Raw genomic sequence first — 21220 nt, 5'->3', positions numbered from 1 at the left:
AGCATAAACAACTAGCCAAAAATTAGAATTGGTTCAACCAAGAGGTGCACGAAGACAAACAGTCCAATTTCAGGACTTTAATTAATTATTTTATTACCCAGTCATGACACTGTACTCATGAGGTATTTGACTCTCTCGTGTTCATGGCGGGTGTTATGATCCTAACAATACAAATGGATTCATTGTGAATGCTAATGAGTCTTACTATGATACCATTAAAACCATGATCAATCATTAATCGTGTATGGTTGAGCTTCATTAACATAAATTATGTTGCGCACACCCATGAAAAAAAAAAACATTTTACACATATTAGATGCGCTCTTGATTATCATAATAATTAATATGCTAGCTAGATACTTTTTTTTTTGGACAATTCAATTGTTGGGAAAAGAGTGATTTGAACCTAGATGTTTTCATTGGAAACACTAAAATATAATAGTTAAGCTACAAAACTCTTGACATGCTAAATACATATTACTGGTCCCTAAATTTAACCTAGGAGCAATTTAGTGTCTAAACTCTAAAATTTAAAGTTATTATTGCTTTTAATTCTTTAGTTGATATGGGCCAGTGGCGGCTCTAGCATTATTTTTTAAGCGGGTTCAATAAGAAATATAAATTATATAAAATTTTAAACAAAAGATAAATTAAATATATCGACATAACAAAAACAAAAAATCTTTAATACATAAAGTTTTATAATTGCCTTCTACAATGTTTCATATCTTGAAATTATTGCATGATATCTTCATTATCAATCCTACTAACTACATATGTTTCAATGTACATAGTCAAGTAATCATTCATCCACTAATTTCTCATTTGATTGATTTATTTAAAATTTCTTAAGATCTAAATAAGCTTTTTCTAAGGTTTAAGATTAGTAGATTCTACTTTTGTTGTTGGGCTAATTAAATTTTTTTTCCAGATTTTAGATCAAATTGATTTGTCATTGAGATTTTTCTTTGGGTTTAAAAATGTTAAGATATTGTTAAGATGATTATATTTAAATTTATTTCAATTGGACTTAAGGTTAGGGAGTTCAAACTTTTATTTTAAGTGTCAAAACAAGAAAAATAAAATAAAAAATATTATAATAAAAATTTTTTTTTGGGTTCAATTTAGGGGGTTCAAATGGGGGCTCCAAGTGGAGCCGCCCCTGATATGGGCAAACTAAAAAGCGACACTTTATCACTCAACTAGAGCAAGAAGTGACCACTAAAAAGTTTGTTAGGAACTAAAATGGATTACTTAAATTTTTTTGTTTTTTTAGAGATTGAAAGTGATTAGTTTATCTACAGCGACAACAACAATTGCCACAGTGAGGGTGGCAGGAGGGAAGCTCCGGTCTTTTTGCTAAATACCTAACTCAACACAACCTGTTTTAGAAGCTAAATACCATCACTTTTAACTTTAGAGACTAAAAATCGTTCGTGCATTAAAGTTTAAGGGTTACTGTATATTTTGACCTGACAAATCAGAAAAAAGGTAAACCGAAAGGTAAAGCATTACATGAATTGCCTTTAAAAAGAGAACAAAAACAGCACTATGTTCAAGGGCAAACTCCAACCAACATGGATGTGGAGAAAGTCTTCCGTATGACTGGAGGTGATGGTGTCACAAGTTATGCCAAAAATTCCTCATTTCAGGTCTACCCCTTTTGTCTCTCCTGGGGTTGGAATGCTCTTTCTTTTGCTAATTAGTTTCACTATTTCCTTATTTTGCTTTTCTTTGTTTTTAATTTTTTTTTTTTTTTTTTTTTGACAGAAGAAAGCGTCTGATATGGTGAAGCACATAACCACAGAAACCATACAAGAACTTTTTGTCACAACTACTCCAAACAGCATAGGCATAGCTGATTTGGGTTGCTCTTCTGGACCCAATACCTTAACCATCATCAAAGATATTGTTAAAGCTGTTGAAAGGACTAGCAGTACATTAATGCTGCATCAACCACCAGAGTTCCGCGTGTACCTTAATGATCTTCCAACAAATGACTTCAACTCAATCTTCAAGACCTTGCCAGAATTCTACAGGGAGCTTAGAAAAGAAAAAAGTGGTGTGTGTCCCTCTATTTTCATTGGAGGTTATGCTGGCTCTTTTTATGGAAGACTTTTTCCCAACAATTGCTTGCACTTTGTCTATTCATCCTACAGTTTGCACTGGCTCTCAAGGGTATGACCTTTTTTTTTTTTTTCTTTTTTTTTGTTTCTCTTTTTGAGTGCACGCTTATAAACAGCCATTATATTATGCAGGTTCCTCCAGCACTTTACGATGAGCAAGGCAGGTCAATAAACAAAGGCCACGTTTACATTTCTGAATCCAGCCCTCCACAGGTTTCCCAGGCATACTATAAGCAATTCCAGGAGGACTTCATGTTGTTTCTTGGGTCACGGTCTGAGGAGCTAATTGTTGGAGGACGAATGGTGCTTATTTTGCTTGGTAGGAGAGGTCCTGACCATGTTGACAGAGGCAACTCTTTCTTTTGGGAACTTCTCTCACGGTCCTTTGCCAATTTGATCTCCAAGGTAATTAATGGCATATTATGTACTATCATAGAGAGCAAATTTAGTGTATACATATACAAATAATCAAAGTAAAAAATTGATTTTCTCACTTTCTTTCACTTTTTGCCCCACTAATTATCATTTCATGACACACGTCTCTTTCATTTTTAATTTAAAATAACTATAGTTTGAAATGACAAGAAAAATAAATTAGACGTGCATATGACATATTACAGTCAATGAAGAATCAAGTGGATCACTAAAAATTAAACAAATTATTTTTTTATTCATACATGTATAATACGTGTACATCATCATGATTTTAGTTTTTTGTTTAATTTGTTGGTGTCTCTTACAGGGAGAACTTGAGGTAGAGAAGCTTGATACCTATGATGTGCATTTCTATGCACCATCAAAAATTGAAATAGAAGATGAAGTGAGAAAGGAAGGTTCTTTTGAGTTGGACCGGCTGGAAATGTTTGAAATAGAGAGGGATGAAAAAGATGAAGAGAGCTATGGTGCTGCTGTTGCAAGGACAGTTAGGGCCATCCAAGAATCTATGATTTCCGACCATTTTGGACCGAGTATTTTAGACAATTTGTTTGAAATCTATGGAAGAATGGTGGATGAAGAAATGGCTAAAGAAGAAATTAAGCCCCTCACTTTTGTTATTGTTCTAAGAAAAGTATGAAACTATGAATCGAAGGAGGAAGGCATAATAATATATCAATGGGATGGGATGAACTTGTGTTAATATTACTGCATGTGTTTCGCAGTCATCACTTTGATTTGAATGACAGAATCATTTGGGAGGTAGAGTTTTAGACTTTTAGTAGTAAAGCTTTTGTGATGTAGAATTTAAGTGAAATGTTGTTTAGTATTTTAAATGTTTGGTATATAACAATGAATAATATTTTGAAGTTCTGAATTTATAAAGCATAAACAATTAACTATAAAGCTTTTTCCTAAATGCTCTAATTTTCAGTTTTATCTTCTTTTTTCTTATGGAAGAAAACGGGTAGAAAGTCACCTGGGGTGGCATCTTCCAACTAAACGTGACCATAGTAGCACCTTACCTGTTGTGCCTAAGCCTGTGGGAGTAAGGGATCTGGATAAGGAATAGCTGTACACCTAGTCCCATTGAAGATACTAGTGAGCATGAGTAAAAGATATAGAGTTTTATTCCCAAGTACTTCTTATCACAGGATTCTAACCCATGACCAGCACTTCTCAAACCCTTAAAAATGAGTCCATGACCAATAGACCAACCAACCCCAACCACCCCCGGTGGTTCCAATTTCTTCTAAAGGATAAAAAATTGATAATAACAATAATAATAATAAATGTCAATTTGGTGCTCTCTTTTCCAAGCTGGCCAAACAAAGCATAACCCATCAAGCAACATTAGCTAGCCTAAAAATATCATTCATTCATCGTTGCATTACAAAGCACCACCACCATGGTGGAGTGAAATTGTCATTGGGTACAGTGCATTGTAACATATGATATGACTATGGGTCCAATCCATACAAAGTGTTTTTTGTGTTGAAAGCAACTTTTTAAGAAGAAAATTGTGGTGTTTGACAACCCAATAGAAAGTGTTGAAAAGGGGCCCTAAAGTTTGTTTTCAGTTTTAGCTTTATTTGCTATGTATTTTGTTGGAAGTATTCATTTTGATCCACATTTGATTCATTGAGTGCCTAATGAATGCATGCAAGTTCTAATCATTTGCGCATGCAGAGGGACACCCATAGACCATTCTAATTTGTTTGTGTGGGCCGTAAAGTTTAAAGTTGATTAGAGAAATAATAATTACAGTATGATACAATGAGAGTGAGGTTGAAGTAGTATCTAATTGTAGCTAATCTATCTTCTTCTAGAGTGTAATAATAAGAGATTTAGGGTTAAACTGATATCTTGACCTTATGATAAAGGAAAATTATCATGAAACATATATCATAAATTTAAAAAAAAAAAAAAAAATTGTTGTATTTATTATTATTTTTTTAAAAAAATTATAGCTGCATTTGTGAACTATGGGCCTTACATTTAAGGGAAGCCCAGTTTAAGTAGAACTCATTTGTTATTTTCGGTCAGATGCGAGGGCCTACTTTGTTTGACTGAACAGAACAATAGACCAGCTGTTTGAAGAGTAAGAGCCCAATTTGATTCCACTCTCCAGAGCCCAAGATATACAGGCCTGTCCTTCGAGGCTGAGGATAAATTTGCGCGTGTTGCCAATTTATGATATATACTTACGTGGAGCCTTCACAAATAATGAAATAATTCAACTGATGGAATTGAACCCCAAACAATTCCATTTAAAACACAAGAAGAGACAATTGGACAAAAAAGCATCAAAGAGCTCTTGGCAAGCTTACCACTTTTATTATATCTCGTGTGTTTGAAATCGATTATTATGAGTTAATGACAGGTAGACTCTGGTTAAATGGGGAAAATTAACCAATTAAGATAAAGATGCAAAAGGTTACAAGACTTTTACTAGCAAGTAATGTCTAAGATGCTTCAAATTTTATTACGTAAACTTTACAAACTAATGTGTTAACTTTTAAACACAATACAAAAGTATTAGTTTTTTAAAAAAATATTATTTTTATGTTATTTGTATAACGTTAATTACATTCAATACTATGTTAATTTGTAAAATTTTTATAATAAATTTGACAATAATTTTAGTTTTTTTTTTTTTTTTTCACAATTGTACATTATTGGTGTGAACAAATACTAATTCTATCTCTGCCCTTGTATGTAGTGTAGATAAAGAAAGGGTTACCCAAAAAAATGCATATGGAAATATTATTTTTATTTATAGTAAATAGCACATCATTAACACCAGATTGTGAATGTCAATATCAAACTAGGATTTGAAAAATGCAACTGCTAATGATCTTCTTATAACAAATGTATGATTTGGACTACCATTCTTGTGTAAGCCCTTATTTGGTAAGAATTCTGATATTTATTAGAGCTTAATTGCTGATCAAGTAGCCCTAAAAAAAAAAAAAAAAAAAAATTAATGATCAAGTTCATAGAAGTAATGCAAGAATGGAATTTATGTCTTGGAGAAAAAACAACTACCACATCTGGTTGACAACAAAACAAATTGCCTAACTGGTCTGATCCCATATACACAGTTTTGGCTAGATTTTATGCTGTATAAAATTAGAGTAATTGTTGTATGGTATAGTGAAAAAGGAACATGATAATTCTACTGCAATAATCAACATTCAGAGGACCAAATACATTGATAAGGATCCCCAACAAGTTGGCTCATGAGCCTGGCCCTAAAACCAGAAGAGACAACTGGGGAAGGCTGTCAATTGTAAGAAGCCAACTATCTAAACAATTCTAGGCTAGCTGGCCCCTCCTCCATTGACTGTATAGGATATCTTTCTTGTCACTTTTTACAAACAATCCCCCTCATACATATCCAGAATTTTACCCTACAAATTTGCCCCTACCCCCACTTCCCTTTTCAATGAAAGTGTAAGGAAATTTGGGGGGAATTGGAATTGGGATAATTATATAATAAAGTACTGAAATAATTATATAATAAACTTTAGAGCATGTTATAGTTTTTAAGCTAAACTCAAAAGTTTAAGGCTTTAAGCACATAAATGCTTATAATATAGTTTTAAACTATTACAATTTGAAGGTTTTATGAGTTTATATTAACCAAAATTACAAAAATTTATGTAAATTGCAATTGATATTTATCTATCAACTAAAAATCATTCCATTTCTATGTGGAATTTGGACTTTGAATTTTTTTTTTTTTTAAATGGATTATTCATATGAAAAACCCATAATAGATAAACAAAATATGATGAATATTGAAGATGGTAAGATTTAGTCTGGTGGGCCTATCTTAATGGGCCTGACGGATAGGTACTGTTTGGTCTGTGTAAAGCGGGACCCACGCTCCCTAAAGGCCCATCATGGACAGACATAGTAAGGGCCCATAGCCCGAAATCTCTATTGCCTGGAAAAGCCTTAAGATCCAATAAGGGAAATGGTATCAGAGTCCCACATTGGAAAGATCTGGAGGTCAAGAAGAAAAGCCACCTCTCCACTGCTATAAAAGGAGTAACTTTCACGCAAATCAAGGTAAGATTAATTGACCCTCTCTAACGCCTTTAAAAAATAACTCAAGGGACGAATTCTAACTTGACCTTCGGAGAACTTTTGGCCGGCACCACACCGGTGCTCTCTAAGGGTTTTTCTCCCGTTCGTTCTTGTTGCGCAGGTTCGTTGACTCGCGAGTACAGTGCGACTCATTGGTGACAACTCTCAACGTCATCAGTTGGCGCCATCTGTGGGGAAGAACGAGAGACGTATAGTACTTCGTAGATTCCCAGACAAAAGAGTTACATGGTACTCACTCGCTCAATGGCAACCACGAATGACGTTCAGGAAGAAGCCCCTACGACGGCCCTTGAGAGACAGGTCAGGACGCTCGCCGCAGCCGTAGAGCGCCTCACCAAGCAAAACCACGACCTACAAGAGCAGCTGAACCAAAAGAATGCCGCGGTCAGTAACCAAGGAGCGGATCAAGAGGGGAACAGCGCCGAAAGGAGAAATCAGGACGGACCACAGGGGAGTAACGCCCCGAGCAAACCAGTAAGACGGGACATAAGCATCCCTTCCCCGACGGACACTGCCCCACAATCCATCATCGCGGAGATGCAGGCGATGAAGGAGCAGATGGATGTGATGATGAGCGCTCTCAAGGGGCGAGTGTCAAGTGATCTTGACGACCTTGTCAACCGGACTGACTCACCATTCACAGCAGCTGTTAACTCCTTCCCCCTGCCAAATAAGTTCCGTATGCCAAGTATGGATAGTTACGACGGAGTCAAGGACCCTCTAGATCACCTAGAGACCTTCAAGACCCTGATGCACCTTCAGGGAGTGGCAGACGCGATTATGTGCAGGGCCTTTCCTACAACCCTGAAGGGCGCAGCAAGGATTTGGTTCAGCCGGATAGCGCCCAACTCCATCAGCACCTTCAAGGAGCTAAGCGCTCAATTTACTACGCATTTCATCGGAGGACATCGGTACAAGAAATCCACGGCTTGTTTGATGAATATCAAGCAACGGGAAGAGGAGACGTTAAGGGCCTACATATCACGCTTCAACAAAGAAGCACTCTCGATCGACGAAGCCGACGACAAGATATTGGTAGCAGCATTCACAAACGGACTAAAGGGGGGTAAGTTTTTGTTCTCCCTATACAAAAACGACCCCAAGACCATGTCGGAGGTCCTTTACAGGGCCACCAAATATATGAACGCTGAAGACGCACTATTATCGCGAGAAGATAGGCCCAAGAAAAGAGACCGACAGGAGGATTCTCGACAAGACCAGGGGCGGAAGAAAGGAAGGATGGGAGACCGAAGGGAGGACAGACGTCCAAAACCCATGGGCGGAAGGTTCGCGAGTTTCACCCCTCTAAACGCGCCGATTGACCAAGTCCTAATGCAGATTAAGGACGAAGGGTCCCTGACGTTCCCAGGAAAGCTGAAGAGTGACCCCAGCAAAAGGCCTAGAGACAAATATTGCCGCTTTCATCGTGACCACGGCCACGACACGGCCGATTGCTACGACTTGAAGCAGCAAATCGAAGCACTTATCCGACAAGGGAAGCTGCAGAAGTTCGTCAACAAGGGGAGAACGGATCAACCCCCACAGGAACAACACCTCCGTCGAGAAAACGAGCGACCAAGACCCCCAATTGGAGACATAAGAATGATAGTCGGAGGGACTGCTGCGGCCGGATCGTCAAAGAAGGCTCGCAAAACATACCTTCGGACGGTACAGAATGTCCAGTTGACGAGCAGACTGCCAAGGATAGCAAACGGAGAAGAACCTATTGTTGGGTTCACGGAAGAGGATGCACGGCGCCTACACCATCCACACGACGATGCCCTCGTCGTCAGCGTGCGGACAGGAGACTACAACGTCCACCGAGTGTTGATCGACAACGGCAGTTCGGCCGACATATTGTACTATCCGGCATTCCAGCAGATGAGGATTGATAGGGACCTGCTAATACCGACAGACGCCCCGCTCGTTGGTTTTGGAGGGAGTAAGGTATTCCCTCTGGGCTCAGTAACGTTACGGGTGACAGTAGGAGATTACCCCCAACAAATCACCAGGAACGTGACATTCTTGGTGGTCGATTGCTCGTCCGCCTACAATGCCATTCTTGGACGACCTACGCTCAACACGTGGAAGGCGTCAACATCAACTTACGCCCTAATGGTCAGGTTCCCAACGGAATATGGGGTAGGAGAGCTACGCGGAAGCCAAGTTGCCGCACGAGAATGCTACGTCGCTATGATGGAGATGCAAGACCAAATCCAGGCCTTGAACATAGAAGAGCACCGAACGGTGGCGGAACCGACAGAGAAGCTGGAGGAGATAACTCTTGACAGTTCCAATCCGGACAGAACAACCAAGATCGGAACGCTTGCCAAACCCGGAATCCGTCAAGAGCTAGTAGCTTTCCTGAGGAGCAATAAGGATGTGTTCGCCTGGAGCCATGACGATATGCCGGGAATCGATCCCTCCGTCATGGTACACAAATTGAATGTATTACCCTCGTTTCCACCCGTCCGACAAAAGAAGAGAGTGTTCGCAACGGAACGGGACCAAGCAATAGCGGAGGAGGTCCGCAAACTCCAAGAGGCAAGCCTCATCAGGGAAGTCTACTATCCCGATTGGCTGGCGAATGTGGTAATGGTAAAGAAAGCGAGCGGCAAGTGGCGCATGTGCGTGGATTTCACCGATCTTAACAAAGCGTGCCCTAAAGATAGCTATCCCCTTCCAAGAGTCGACGTCCTAGTAGACTCGACGGCTCAACACCAGTTACTAAGCTTCATGGACGCTTTCTCGGGTTACAATCAGATCCGCATGCACGAGGCCGATCAGGAAAAGACTTCGTTCGTAACCAGCCAAGGACTATTCTGCTACAAAGTAATGCCATTCGGCCTGAAGAATGCGGGGGCAACATACCAAAGGCTAATGAACAAGATGTTCGCGCAGCAGATCGGGAGGAATGTTCAAGTCTATGTCGACGACATGCTTGTGAAGAGCCGGAAGGAGGAAGACCACCTCGAAGATCTTAAGGAAACGTTCGGTACGCTACGATCCTACAACATGAAACTCAATCCGGGAAAATGCGCATTCGGCGTAACGGCAGGCAAATTCCTAGGCTTCATGGTATCCCAGAGAGGGATTGAGGCTAACCCGGACAAAATCCGAGCCATATTAGAAATGGCACCCCCGCGAAATGTGAAGGAGATACAAAGCCTTAACGGCAAGATAGCGGCGTTAAATAGATTCGTGTCGAGAGCCACGGACAAGTGCCTGCCCTTTTTTCGCACATTAAAGAAATCCTTCGAGTGGACGGACGAGTGTCAGAGAGCGTTCGAGGAGTTAAAGGCATACCTATCTTCACCACCCCTATTGAGTCCATCGCAACCTGGCGAAGAACTTTTCCTCTACTTGGCAGTCTCATCTGTCGCCGTCAGCGCTGCTTTAATTAGAGAAGAGGATAATGCACAGAAGCCTGTATACTACGCCAGCCGGGCGCTCCGCGGCGCCGAAGAAAGATACCAACCTATGGAGAAACTCGCTTTCGCATTGATAACGGCGGCTCGCAAGCTGAAACCTTACTTTCAAGCCCATACCATGAATGTAATGACCGACAAGCCCTTGCGAAGGGCACTGAGTAATCCCGAAGCCGCGGGTCGACTGACGTTGTGGGCAATAGAATTGAGTGAGTTTGACATCAAGTACCGTCCGCGTGTAGCCATCAAAGGACAAGCTGTAGCCGACTTCATAGCAGAGTTTACGCGAGACGAGGACAAGGGGGCAGAAGAACCCCCCAAATGGAGCATCTACACCGACGGGTCCTCCAATCGGCGAATTGGAGGGGCCGGCATAGTGTTGCTGTCACCAGAAGGAGACAAGATCGAATGTATGGTCCGTCTCGACTTTCCCATTACCAACAATGAAGCAGAGTACGAAGCAGTGGCGGCAGGACTCGACCTGGCAAAAGCCGCCGGAGCGGAAAGTGTAGCCGTTCATTGCGACTCGCAGGTCGTAACCAATCAAGTAAACGGAGAGTATGAATGTAAGGGGGAAAGGCTAAAGAGATATCTTGATCAAGTGAAGGCGAGAATCAACGGGCTAAAAGCGACGGTCGTCCAAATCCCCAGAGGAGAGAATGAGCTCGCCGATCGCCTAGCCAAAGCCGCTTCAGCAGAACATGTGACGACACCGGGTAATGTACTTTCCTTTGTTCAAGTCTTCCCACTAATAGACCCCGACAATATGCAGGAGATACGCTCCGAAAGAAACTGGACTACACAGATAACTTCATACTTGAAGGACGGGTTACTGCCCCAAGAGAAGGAGGCAGCGAGGAAATTAAAAGTCCAAGCGGCGAGATTCGTCTTGATAAAAGACATTCTTTACAAGAGGGGTTTCTCCCGTCCTTACCTAAGATGCCTCGGGGTTGAAGAGGCAGACTACGTAATGAGGGAAGTACACGAAGGGATATGCGGGAACCATTCTGGGTCGCGGTCGTTAGTGCACAAACTGGTACGAGCTGGGTACTACTGGCCGACCATGCAGAAGGATGCCGAGTCTTACGTTAAAAGCTGCGACAAATGCCAGCGGTTCAGCAATTTTATCGGACAGCCGGCTGAGGAGCTCACACCCATGACGGCTCCATGGCCGTTCGCTCAATGGGGACTGGATATCATGGGGCCTTTCCCAACATGGGGCCTTTCCCAACGGCGGTAAGGCAGCTCAAGTTCTTGGTAGTGGGTATTGACTACTTCACAAAATGGGTAGAAGCGGAAGCCTTGGCCACCATCACAGAAAAGAACATTAGAAGTTTTGTCTGGCGGTCCATCGTATGCAGGTTTGGTATTCCTAGAGTCCTTGTCTCGGACAACGGGAGGCAGTTCGACAACGGCCACTTCAGGGATTTCTGCACACAGCTAGGAATAAAAAACCACTACTCATCACCCGCCCATCCTCAGGCCAATGGCCAGGTTGAAGTCACGAACCGATCCCTGCTAAAGATTATCAAGACTCGGCTCGAGGGGGCAAAGGGGATATGGCCCGAAGAATTACCGAGCATACTTTGGGCGTACAGGACGACGGCTAGGACTCCGACAGGAGAGACGCCATTCCGACTGACATACGGGAATGAGGCGGTCATCCCCGCAGAAGTTGGCCTCACAAGTTACAGGGTTCATAACCATGATGAAGGCAGGCACTTTTCCTTTACGCAATTAGAAACAAGTATGATTTTCTGTCTACTTTGATGTCACTACAATTGTCCTCAAATTGAACGGATGCTAGTTAAAAGTCCACAAAGTGGACGGATCACCTAAACAGGTGAATAGTTCTACATGTCCGTAAAAGTGGACGGTTAATACGCCACTAAGTGGACGGATCACCTAAACAGGTGAATAATTCTACATGTCCGTCAAAGTGGACGGTTAATACGCCACTAAGTGGACGGATCACCTAAACAGGTGAATAATTCTACATGTCCGTCAAAGTGGACGGTTAATACGCCACTAAGTGGACGGATCACCTAAACAGGTGTATAATTCTACATGTCCGTCAAAGTGGACGGTTAATACGCCACTAAGTGGACGGATCACCTAAACAGGTGAATAATTCTACATGCCCGTCAAAGTGGACGGTTAATACGCCACTAAGTGGACGGATCACCTAAACAGGTGAATAATTCTACATGCCCGTCAAAGTGGACGGTTAATACGCCACTAAGTGGACGGATCACCTAAACAGGTGAATAATTCTACATGTCCGTAAAAGTGGACGGTTAATACGTCACTAAGTGGACGGATCACCTAAAAACGGTGAATAATTCTACGCGTCCGTAAAAGTAGACGGTCTATACGCCACAATGTGGACGGGTAACCTAAAACGGTAAATAATTCTACATGTCCACGAAATGGACGGATCATCAAAACGGTGAGTATTTAAACAAGTCCACAAGTTGGACGGTATGGCCTCCACAAAGTGGACGGACCTACGTAATTCAATACTTCCATAAGTTCGAGGTATTTATGCCACTAAGTGGACGGATCATCTAAAACGGTAAATAATTCTACATGTCCACGAAATGGACGGATCATCAAAACGATGAGTATTTAAACAAGTCCACAAGTTGGACGGTATGGCCTCCACAAAGTGGACGGACCTACGTAATTCAATACTTCCATAAGTTCGAGGTATTTAAGCCACTAAGTGGACGGATCATCTAAAACGGTGAATAATTCTACATGTCCATAAATTGGACGGTTCAGCCAAAACGGTGGGAAAATTACATACATAAATAAAGCGGACGGCTCCAGAACGCCCACGAGGTGGACGGACGACATGACTATATAAGTCAGCAACAGCTTTTAAAATGGACGGATCAACAGATTAGCTTGTGCAAATCAACACTTAAAATCAAACATTGTTCAATACAAAATCAAACTTTAAACAAACCGTCTACAAATAATTAACTGTATATAAAAGGGAGACGGATCCTCCTAAACGATTACATGGGTTACTCTGCTTTCTTGGGGTCGGCAACAGCGACCTCATTCGGCGGAGCGGACTCTCCGTCACCCTGAGCTGCTTCTTCCCCAAAGAGGTCCTCCGTATTTTCGGAGGCGACGGGCAGGGCAGAAGTCTGATCTTGATCAGTAAGTGTTATCATAGACACGTCCAGATCTGGGTAGGTCTTTTTTATCTGACGGAGCGCATCGTCAAAGCCTTGAAGGAACGATCCTCCAAGCTCCTTCAACAAGGACTCGGAGTTGCGATATTCGCTGACGGCGTCGTCCTTTGCATGACGGAGCTTTTTCTTCAGATCTTTCACCTCGTCCGCTCTGCTCTTCAAGACCTTCCCAGCTTCTTCCGTCTTCTGTTCGAGCTCCTTTCTTGTATTCTCAGACAGTTCAAATTTCTGCTCCATGGTGGACTTCCACTTGTGCAGCTGGCTAAGCTCTTCTTCCGTCTTCCCAAGTTTTGACCGTACCCGTTCCAGAGCCGCTTCACGGTTGAGGCAACGGTCCATCAAGCCCTTCATCATAACCAAGGACTGAAATAAAGAAAATTAGAAGTGTTAAAAATGAAACTAGAAAGTGAACGGACATACACTGAAGGATAATGAAAAGTTACCTGTCCGACGGCAAATAACCCCGTCTCTCCCATCGCCTCCGTCGAGTGATTCCCCAGATCCTCATAGTCCTCTGCAGAAAGTATGGACGTAAGCTTTTCCAAAGCGAACTTCGAATCATCACGAAGAAGGGGAGGGGGCTTCTCCTCGCTGACGGGTGGAGCATGCATTAGGCCCTTACCGGCCCCCTGTTTAACTTGGTTGACGGCCTTAGGGCCCTCAGCCATCAAGCCCACGATGGGCTCCATTGACACCTTTGGCTGCTTGTGTGGACGGTCGGACTTTGGTGGCTGCTTCCTCTTGCCCGATGACCCCGGCACACTGGGAACAACGATCTCACCCGTCTTCTTTTGCTCGACGGCTAGAGATTTTATCATGGCTCTTCTCTTGGCGTCGTCCATTTCTGCAATACAGGACGGATGATGATGTTCTCTCAAAAGTAAAATTTCAATTTCAAGGGTAAAAGTAGACGGACTCACGTTTGTGTATTCTTTCGTCGTAAGCAATGGCCTCACGGGTAGGTTCTGGACCGTCACAATACCAGTGTATTGTCTTTGGATTCACTAACTTGGCCCAGGTCCTTTCGTCCGGCTTAGCTTTTCTACAAACCTTTTCAAGGAAACTAAATTCCTCGAGGCTAACCTGCGGGCGCCCTCTACCTGCAAAGAGAGACGGTCAAAATACGCACATAATAGAGGACGGGTGTATAAAAAAGGAACAAGCAAGACGGGTGCATACGCGCTTGGTTTATTATCCCCCAAGTTGTATCGACGGGCATGTACTCCGTCTCTCCTGGACGGTTCATCCACCTGTCACCCTCCAGGAAGAAATAGCGACTCTTCCAGTCTCTATTTGAGTCTGGGGTCTCAAAGATGACCTTCAACAAGGGACTTCGACTAGCAAAACGGTACAACCCCCTTGATCTATCAATCTCATCTGGACGGTAACAGTGAAGAAATTCACGGACCGTCAGTCTCCTTTCTCCATTCGACATTGCGCCATAAAGAATCTCCATTGCTACGAAGACCCTCCAGGCGTTTGGAGAAATCTGGGTGACGGACAGTCCCAGGTAATGCAAGAGTTCCCTATGGAGTGTAGAGAGCGGGAACCGAAGTCCAGCCTTCAACACCTGCTCGTACACTCCAACACCTTCTACTCCGTCATAATAACATCTCTCCGACACGTAGGGAAGACGGATCGGGATGTAGTCTGGTATCTGAAAATTTGTTCTAAAGGTACTGAAATGTCTCTCCCGGATGACGGATGTGAACCTATGCACTGTCCACTCCGGTAACATGATGAACTGCCTTAGTCCATCAGCACCTACGACGGACTCCAGTGCTTGATTCCCGTCAGGACCCTCTATCTCAATTTTCTCCACATCCTCACTTGTTGAGGACGAAGAGGATGCAGACGGACTCCTATCTTCGCCTGGACTATCTTGGTCTTTATGACCGGACGGGTATACATTCTCGTATTCCGTCCCGTCACGAACCACCGATTGGTTACTTGACGCACTAGACATTTCCTACAATTAATGATGAAACCTAAGACTTGACGGGTTTAAAAACATTGACGGGTATATTAAGCCTAACAATATTGCTTGGTCGAAAATGTAACTTGAATATGAAATTAAAGTAAATACTTACCACACCTGACGGAGTAATGCTGACGGTTGTGGTAATTGGTGGTTACCAGTGCTCGACGGACTTCTCTGGCAAGGTTGACGGTTCTCTCTGACAGACGTTTTCTGTTTGGAAATGCGAAAATGAGAGATTGAGACGCCTCATATATATAGGAGATACACGGAAGACGAAGCGACGCTTCGATCCTATACAACGGCCAGTCAGAGATTGACACGTGGCATGCTAATAAATGCTAACCTGTCTGCTCGCATCAGTAGATGGTAACCGTCGACTATATGAAACCGTCTGAAACTGCAAGATACCCGTCATCCTATCTGACGGTTAAAGATCTGAAACCGTCATACATTCTGACGGTTGTGTCCGCCTATTACTTTAAATCTTCTGTTTCACGGATCCATTCCGTCATTAAAGTACCCGTCATGCCCCTACATTAGGATCGTCACCCCATTGATCCTTGGAACAGACGGACCATTGGGGTGAAGGGGGCAACTGAAGATGGTAAGATTTAGTCTGGTGGGCCTATCTTAATGGGCCTGACGGATAGGTACTGTTTGGTCTGTGTAAAGCGGGACCCACGCTCCCTAAAGGCCCATCATGGACAGACATAGTAAGGGCCCATAGCCCGAAATCTCTATTGCCTGGAAAAGCCTTAAGATCCAATAAGGGAAATGGTATCAGAGTCCCACATTGGAAAGATCTGGAGGTCAAGAAGAAAAGCCACCTCTCCACTGCTATAAAAGGAGTAACTTTCACGCAAATCAAGGTAAGATTAATTGACCCTCTCTAACGCCTTTAAAAAATAACTCAAGGGACGAATTCTAACTTGACCTTCGGAGAACTTTTGGCCGGCACCACACCGGTGCTCTCTAAGGGTTTTTCTCCCGTTCGTTCTTGTTGCGCAGGTTCGTTGACTCGCGAGTACAGTGCGACTCATTGGTGACAACTCTCAACGTCATCAAATATAATCGGCAATGATGTTTCAGCCAAAAATACAACATATGTTAGGTCATAGTTGTCACACTTACTTGACAGAAATTTTGATCAAACATTTTAAGAGTGCAACGCAAATCAACCTTCCTTGACGCATGAACTCTATCATGATTGACTTTTGCAATAATTTTTTATTTTGGTAACAATTTTTGTAATAATTGTTTCGCTTATAGTTCTCTATCTAATCCTATGACATGTGTCTTGAAATACATACATATAATGTTGTGGTACAAGACAAGGAAAGCTCATATGATAACTTTGACTTCTTTCTTTCTATGATGGTTGTCATCTCATCTCAAAGAAACCAAAACTTGATCACATCAAGGGAAAGGTTTAATAAGATGGAATTTGATTCAATATGGTTATATTATTGTTAAGCAAAGAAGCAATTATTATCAAAGTCCCCAGAGAGGACAGCTTTCTATTTTCAAGATTGGAGATGGTGCTCTTGGAATAATTGGTCATGGTGATGGTGATGTCTCAGTAGATGCCCCATGACTAACAGAAACATTGTATAGTTTCTAAAGTTCGAACATAAATTTTTCTTGGTCCTGTTACATGTAAATTTTATTTAAAAATGCATTAAATCTATAGATTAATGACGGAGTTGATTTGGAGAATATATACATAGCTTAGTGCAATTTGCCATGTGGGACCTTAAACACAGACATATTTAAAAGCTAAATAGGAGTAGATAGATGGGAAATACAAAAAGTACCTGTACTCAAATCTCCAATATTCAAAGTCCTTGTCAACAGGTTTCTCCTTCTAACTTCAGTTCGCAGTTTTTGTAGGAATCCAAATAAGTGAGTCCCCAGTGTCTGTCTCCATCTATGTCCCCATCTGTAAGCTGCAGCTTGTAAGTATAAGTTTGTGAAGGGACCAATCATACAATAACTTATCTTATCATATGCTTCCAATTCTTATATAACTACGAAAAGAAATATGCCAGCTTCTTCCATAATTGGCTTTAATTACAGCCTCCTTTAGTTAGTTTTGAATTTATGAATCAAATCCATAAAAAAACTTGTGCTTATTTAAAAAAACTTGTTTTCATTGGTTTATTGGGTTTGACAAAAATAAAACCTAACTCACTAAGCTAGGAATTACAAGAGTTAAAGCAAATTTACAAAATTGCAATATATCTCCTTATTCTCATCAGTGTAGGGAAACAAACTTTTAAATTGAATTCTAGCCTTCACTTGCTTTCTAATGAAGCAATGATCTGCTCTTGTGCTTAAACTAACGGCCTACATTCATTGTGAAATTCCTTAACGGTTCTACATAATTAAGCATGCGTTTGGGTAAGAATGAAAAATTAAAATTATTTCACTATTCAGCTTATTTTTGCTACTATTCATTAGCTTCATTGCACTTTTTGATACTATTCATGGGTTCCACTGTACTATTTCAACTCATTTTTATCTTTATTTACAATAATTTCAGGCTTCAGCAATAATTTTTTAGTTTCAGCAAAATAAACGGTATCTAAATACACCCTAAGTGTGATTACAAAGAATTATATATAAGAGCTAAAAGAGTTTATGGTTAGCCCCAGATGAATTTTACACTAGATAAAGCCTCTTGGGGCCTTACACAAGAACCAATATAATGTTGTCTTTTTTACATTTCCAATTTTCCACACGGCAAAGAGACTGACCTTCCATTTTTTCCAACGGACAAAGGAAGGTCTTCTTCCCCTTTACAAAAATAATTGAGGGGTCTCTTTTGAAAGAAAAAAAACTTCTCCAACTAATGGATAAGAGCAAGCTGCTACATTATAAATAAGTTATATGGAATTCACTAGATTTAGAATATACATTCCTTTAAAAAAGGTATCGGCTGTTGGCACCCACCACTAAAAACCCCAATACAACATGCCTAAACAAATTCTCTCTACCGGGTCAAGCAAGCTGAGAAATAAAACAAAATGGTAGTCTTGTTTGGTAGAAATAAAGTAATAAAAACAAATACAACTTAAAAAAATAAAAATGACATAAAAGAAATTAAGGCAAAGTGTATGACATGTCTCATGGGAGACATTAAGCAAAGCAATGAGCAAAAGGTGTTATTTATAAATTTGGTAAAATCTGTTTTAGAATCCGATGAGGTAAATAATGCAAGCACCATTGTGGATTTATCATCATTGCCTTAAAAGAGAGAAGGGGAAAAGGGGTATTTTAAAAAAAAATTAAAGTGGGAAAAGAAATGAAAAAAGCTAGTTTGGCGCAGAAAAATGAAGATCACTCCATTAAAAATCTGATCTCTCAATGGAATTATGGAAGCATAAAAGCTACTTTTCTATGAGAGATTACCGGGATAGTGAAAGTTAAGTACACTTGGGAAATAATTATCATATAATTTTTATGATGATTGGTACATATATCCACTAAGAAACTATGTTGCTTAGAGGAAAAAGAATAAAGTTCTTTGAGTGGGACAATGCTAAATGGTAACCATTTAAGACTATATAGCATTGACAAAGCTTGGTGTGACCTCTTAGATTGTTAATCATTCCAAGAAGAAGAATGTGGAAACTTTTACAGTAATGGGTCCTTTCAAGTTTGTTGCATGTTAATGACAAATCAATAATATTTACAAGAGGCTTTCAGTTCTTTGAGAGCAAGGGAACAAGGCATGTCAGTCAAAGACCATAATTGGTCATTGTTGATTTGTTGCTAGCAAAGAAGAATGAGCCAAAAATATTGAGGAGGCCCCATTTTTCCTTGAAATCAATCATCAATATATAAAAGAGTGTATGAGGTTTTGCCACGTGGTACTCTAATGTTGCATTTAACATTTTTTACCTCTTGTCATTAAGTCTATAACACTATAACATGGATGTAGAATAATTACTTCTTGTACATACAATAAAAACAAAACCAATGCCAAATTGGATTAAAGCACAACCCTTTTGAGCTCATATCCAAGTGATACATCTTCCCACATCAACAAGCAAATTTTAACATTCATCCTTTATTAAATTTTGTTTCATTCAAATACAAATAATTATTTTCTTTTTGTTCCTATCAAGCATTCTTCTATGGTTGGGAATTTCACACCTTATAATTGAAGATTTGTTTAGAAGTTTAAAGGGAAAAATAAAAGGGTATTGAATGCTGACAATATTTTCTTCGAAATCCATAAAGCAACAACTATTGGGTAGGAAAACATATTCACAATCACACACATCACCATGGTTTGATGGAAATTCGAATACAATACTATTCCCTTACTACCACCAATATAGTATTATTGAAAAGAACTTTCCAACTCGAAATATCAAAAAACTAGACAAACAGATTTTAGTTCCAAAATTCCATATCTTCCATTTCCTTTAGCACAAATTCCTTTAACACTCACATACACTCATATTTTAACAAGTTAAATGGTAAAACTGTCGCACTAAAATAACCCAGAAATTCAACATATTAAAAGAAGTTAATTTCATTTGATTTTTTTTTTTTCTCAGCTAGAAGTTACTAACAGTGTACATAGCATATTGACAAAGTGTAAAACAGCAACTTCATTGTTCATGTACTCATCAGCTATGGTTGGAAACAACAATAGCGAGAGACTCTTGGCGATGAAACTTAGACTGCTTGGCAATGAAGGCCTCTATGGTGCGCTGGAACTCCTCGTCGCTTAGCTTTGGATACTCTTTCTCCGGCAAATTCTCATCGGACTGAGCAACTTTCATGCACTTCTCCGTCTCCGAACGACGGAGCTTTTGGCGAGGTTTCTTCGAACTCTCACGCTCGAACTTCTCCGACTGAGTCCTCCTACAGACTTTCGAATCCGAACCCATTTCAGCTTCGCCTATGATAGTGCTCTTCTTCTCTTCGAAGACGATCTGTTTGTCTTGGTAGACAACCAATCCCGATGGCTCAGTCAGGACCGAAGGGTCGGTTTCCAACGGTGGCTCCGCGCTGTCGCCACCGTGTTTGATGAGTTCCTCGTAGATTGCAGTCTCGGCATTGTCAGCAACAGGTTTTTGGGCAGAGAAACAGCCGGATTTGACGATTAGTGTGACGATGATGACATTGCATATTATGAACACGAAGAGAGGGCTCGAGACGAAAGCTGAGAGTTGCCGGAAATACTCACCGGAGAGTCTGACGGCGAAGGGGAGACGAGTGAAGGTCCACGAGAAGAGAACCACAGCCAGACAAATCTCCACGTAGCGAAAGAGGTTCGCCATGCGAAACATCGTTACTCTCTGCCTCTGCTCTGCTCTGCTCGCTTTCTTGAAAGTTGAAACTGAGAGTAAAAGAGAAATGACTTTCTAGCTAGGATACTTTGAAAGAATATGAAATGAGAATTGAAGGGGAAAATTCTAATTTATAGAGAGAGAGAGAGAGACAGTGAGTGTGACTGAACAGCGAGAGAGCAGTGACTAGTGAGCAGTGAGTGGTGAGAAGCTGTGGGTGGACCATATATAAGACCAAAGACTATTAGACTCAGAGCGTGGAGTGTGGACTGGACTCTGGCTTTGCTTTCGCTTTCTTTGTTTGAGAGAACAATCACTTGTTCCTAGATAACTGAACCTCTCCCCACGCAAATCTTCTTCTTTTATAACCAAAAAGTTCCATCTATGTCGCTCTTTTTATATTATTGGTTTAGTCTAATAATTGTATTTTAGGACAAAGTTTGATAATAAATTTTTTATCCAAGTTTTTAAGCTAATGAATCATGTAACTTGTTTAATAAAATGTCACCTAAGGAGTTGAAAAAAAAAATCAAACTAATTTAGAGCCAACTTTTATTTTATAATGAACTGAAAATCAATCCGGTTCGGTTATATATATATAAAAAAAAAAAAAGGGTTAAAC

At 40.9% G+C, this 21220-nt stretch overlaps 3 protein-coding genes across 5 annotated transcripts; 1 reads left to right on the top strand and 2 right to left on the bottom strand.

Annotated features, from left to right (window-relative positions):
• The first annotated feature begins 1567 nt into the window (after positions 1-1567).
• On the top strand, positions 1568-3430 carry LOC115950371 (salicylate carboxymethyltransferase-like). Of its 2 annotated transcripts, none has more exons than XM_031067577.1 (4): positions 1568-1652; positions 1774-2178; positions 2259-2531; positions 2869-3430. In XM_031067577.1, the coding sequence occupies exons 1-4, from the start codon at positions 1578-1580 to the stop codon at positions 3199-3201; spliced, it is 1086 nt and encodes a 361-aa protein (XP_030923437.1). In that variant the 5' UTR covers positions 1568-1577; the 3' UTR covers positions 3202-3430. The 2 variants fall into 2 exon arrangements, with proteins under 2 accessions (XP_030923437.1, XP_030923436.1); XM_031067576.1 differs by having other exon boundaries at positions 1771-2178.
• A 9454-nt stretch (positions 3431-12884) lies between these two features.
• Positions 12885-16126, bottom strand: LOC115993724. Of its 2 annotated transcripts, XM_031117682.1 has the most exons (5): positions 15636-16126; positions 15402-15502; positions 14232-14411; positions 13755-14155; positions 12885-13674 (listed from the first exon to the last, which is right to left on the bottom strand). In XM_031117682.1, exons 1-5 carry the CDS (start codon positions 15647-15649, stop codon positions 13138-13140), a joined length of 1233 nt encoding a protein of 410 aa, XP_030973542.1. In that variant the 5' UTR covers positions 15650-16126; the 3' UTR covers positions 12885-13137. The 2 variants fall into 2 exon arrangements, with proteins under 2 accessions (XP_030973542.1, XP_030973541.1); XM_031117681.1 differs by lacking the exons at positions 15402-15502; positions 15636-16126 and adding an exon at positions 14491-15034.
• Positions 16127-19719: 3593 nt separating this feature from the next.
• On the bottom strand, positions 19720-20873 carry LOC115950999. Its single transcript, XM_031068300.1, has one exon. It carries the CDS (start codon positions 20596-20598, stop codon positions 19933-19935), a length of 666 nt encoding a protein of 221 aa, XP_030924160.1. The 5' UTR covers positions 20599-20873; the 3' UTR covers positions 19720-19932.
• Positions 20874-21220: the final 347 nt, after the last annotated feature.

This window comes from Quercus lobata, chromosome 6 (assembly GCF_001633185.2).
Source record: "Quercus lobata isolate SW786 chromosome 6, ValleyOak3.0 Primary Assembly, whole genome shotgun sequence".
NCBI classification, from domain to species: domain Eukaryota; kingdom Viridiplantae; phylum Streptophyta; class Magnoliopsida; order Fagales; family Fagaceae; genus Quercus; species Quercus lobata.
The sequence above is the reverse complement of the archived record's forward strand: the minus strand, read 5'-3'. Positions and strand labels throughout refer to the sequence as shown.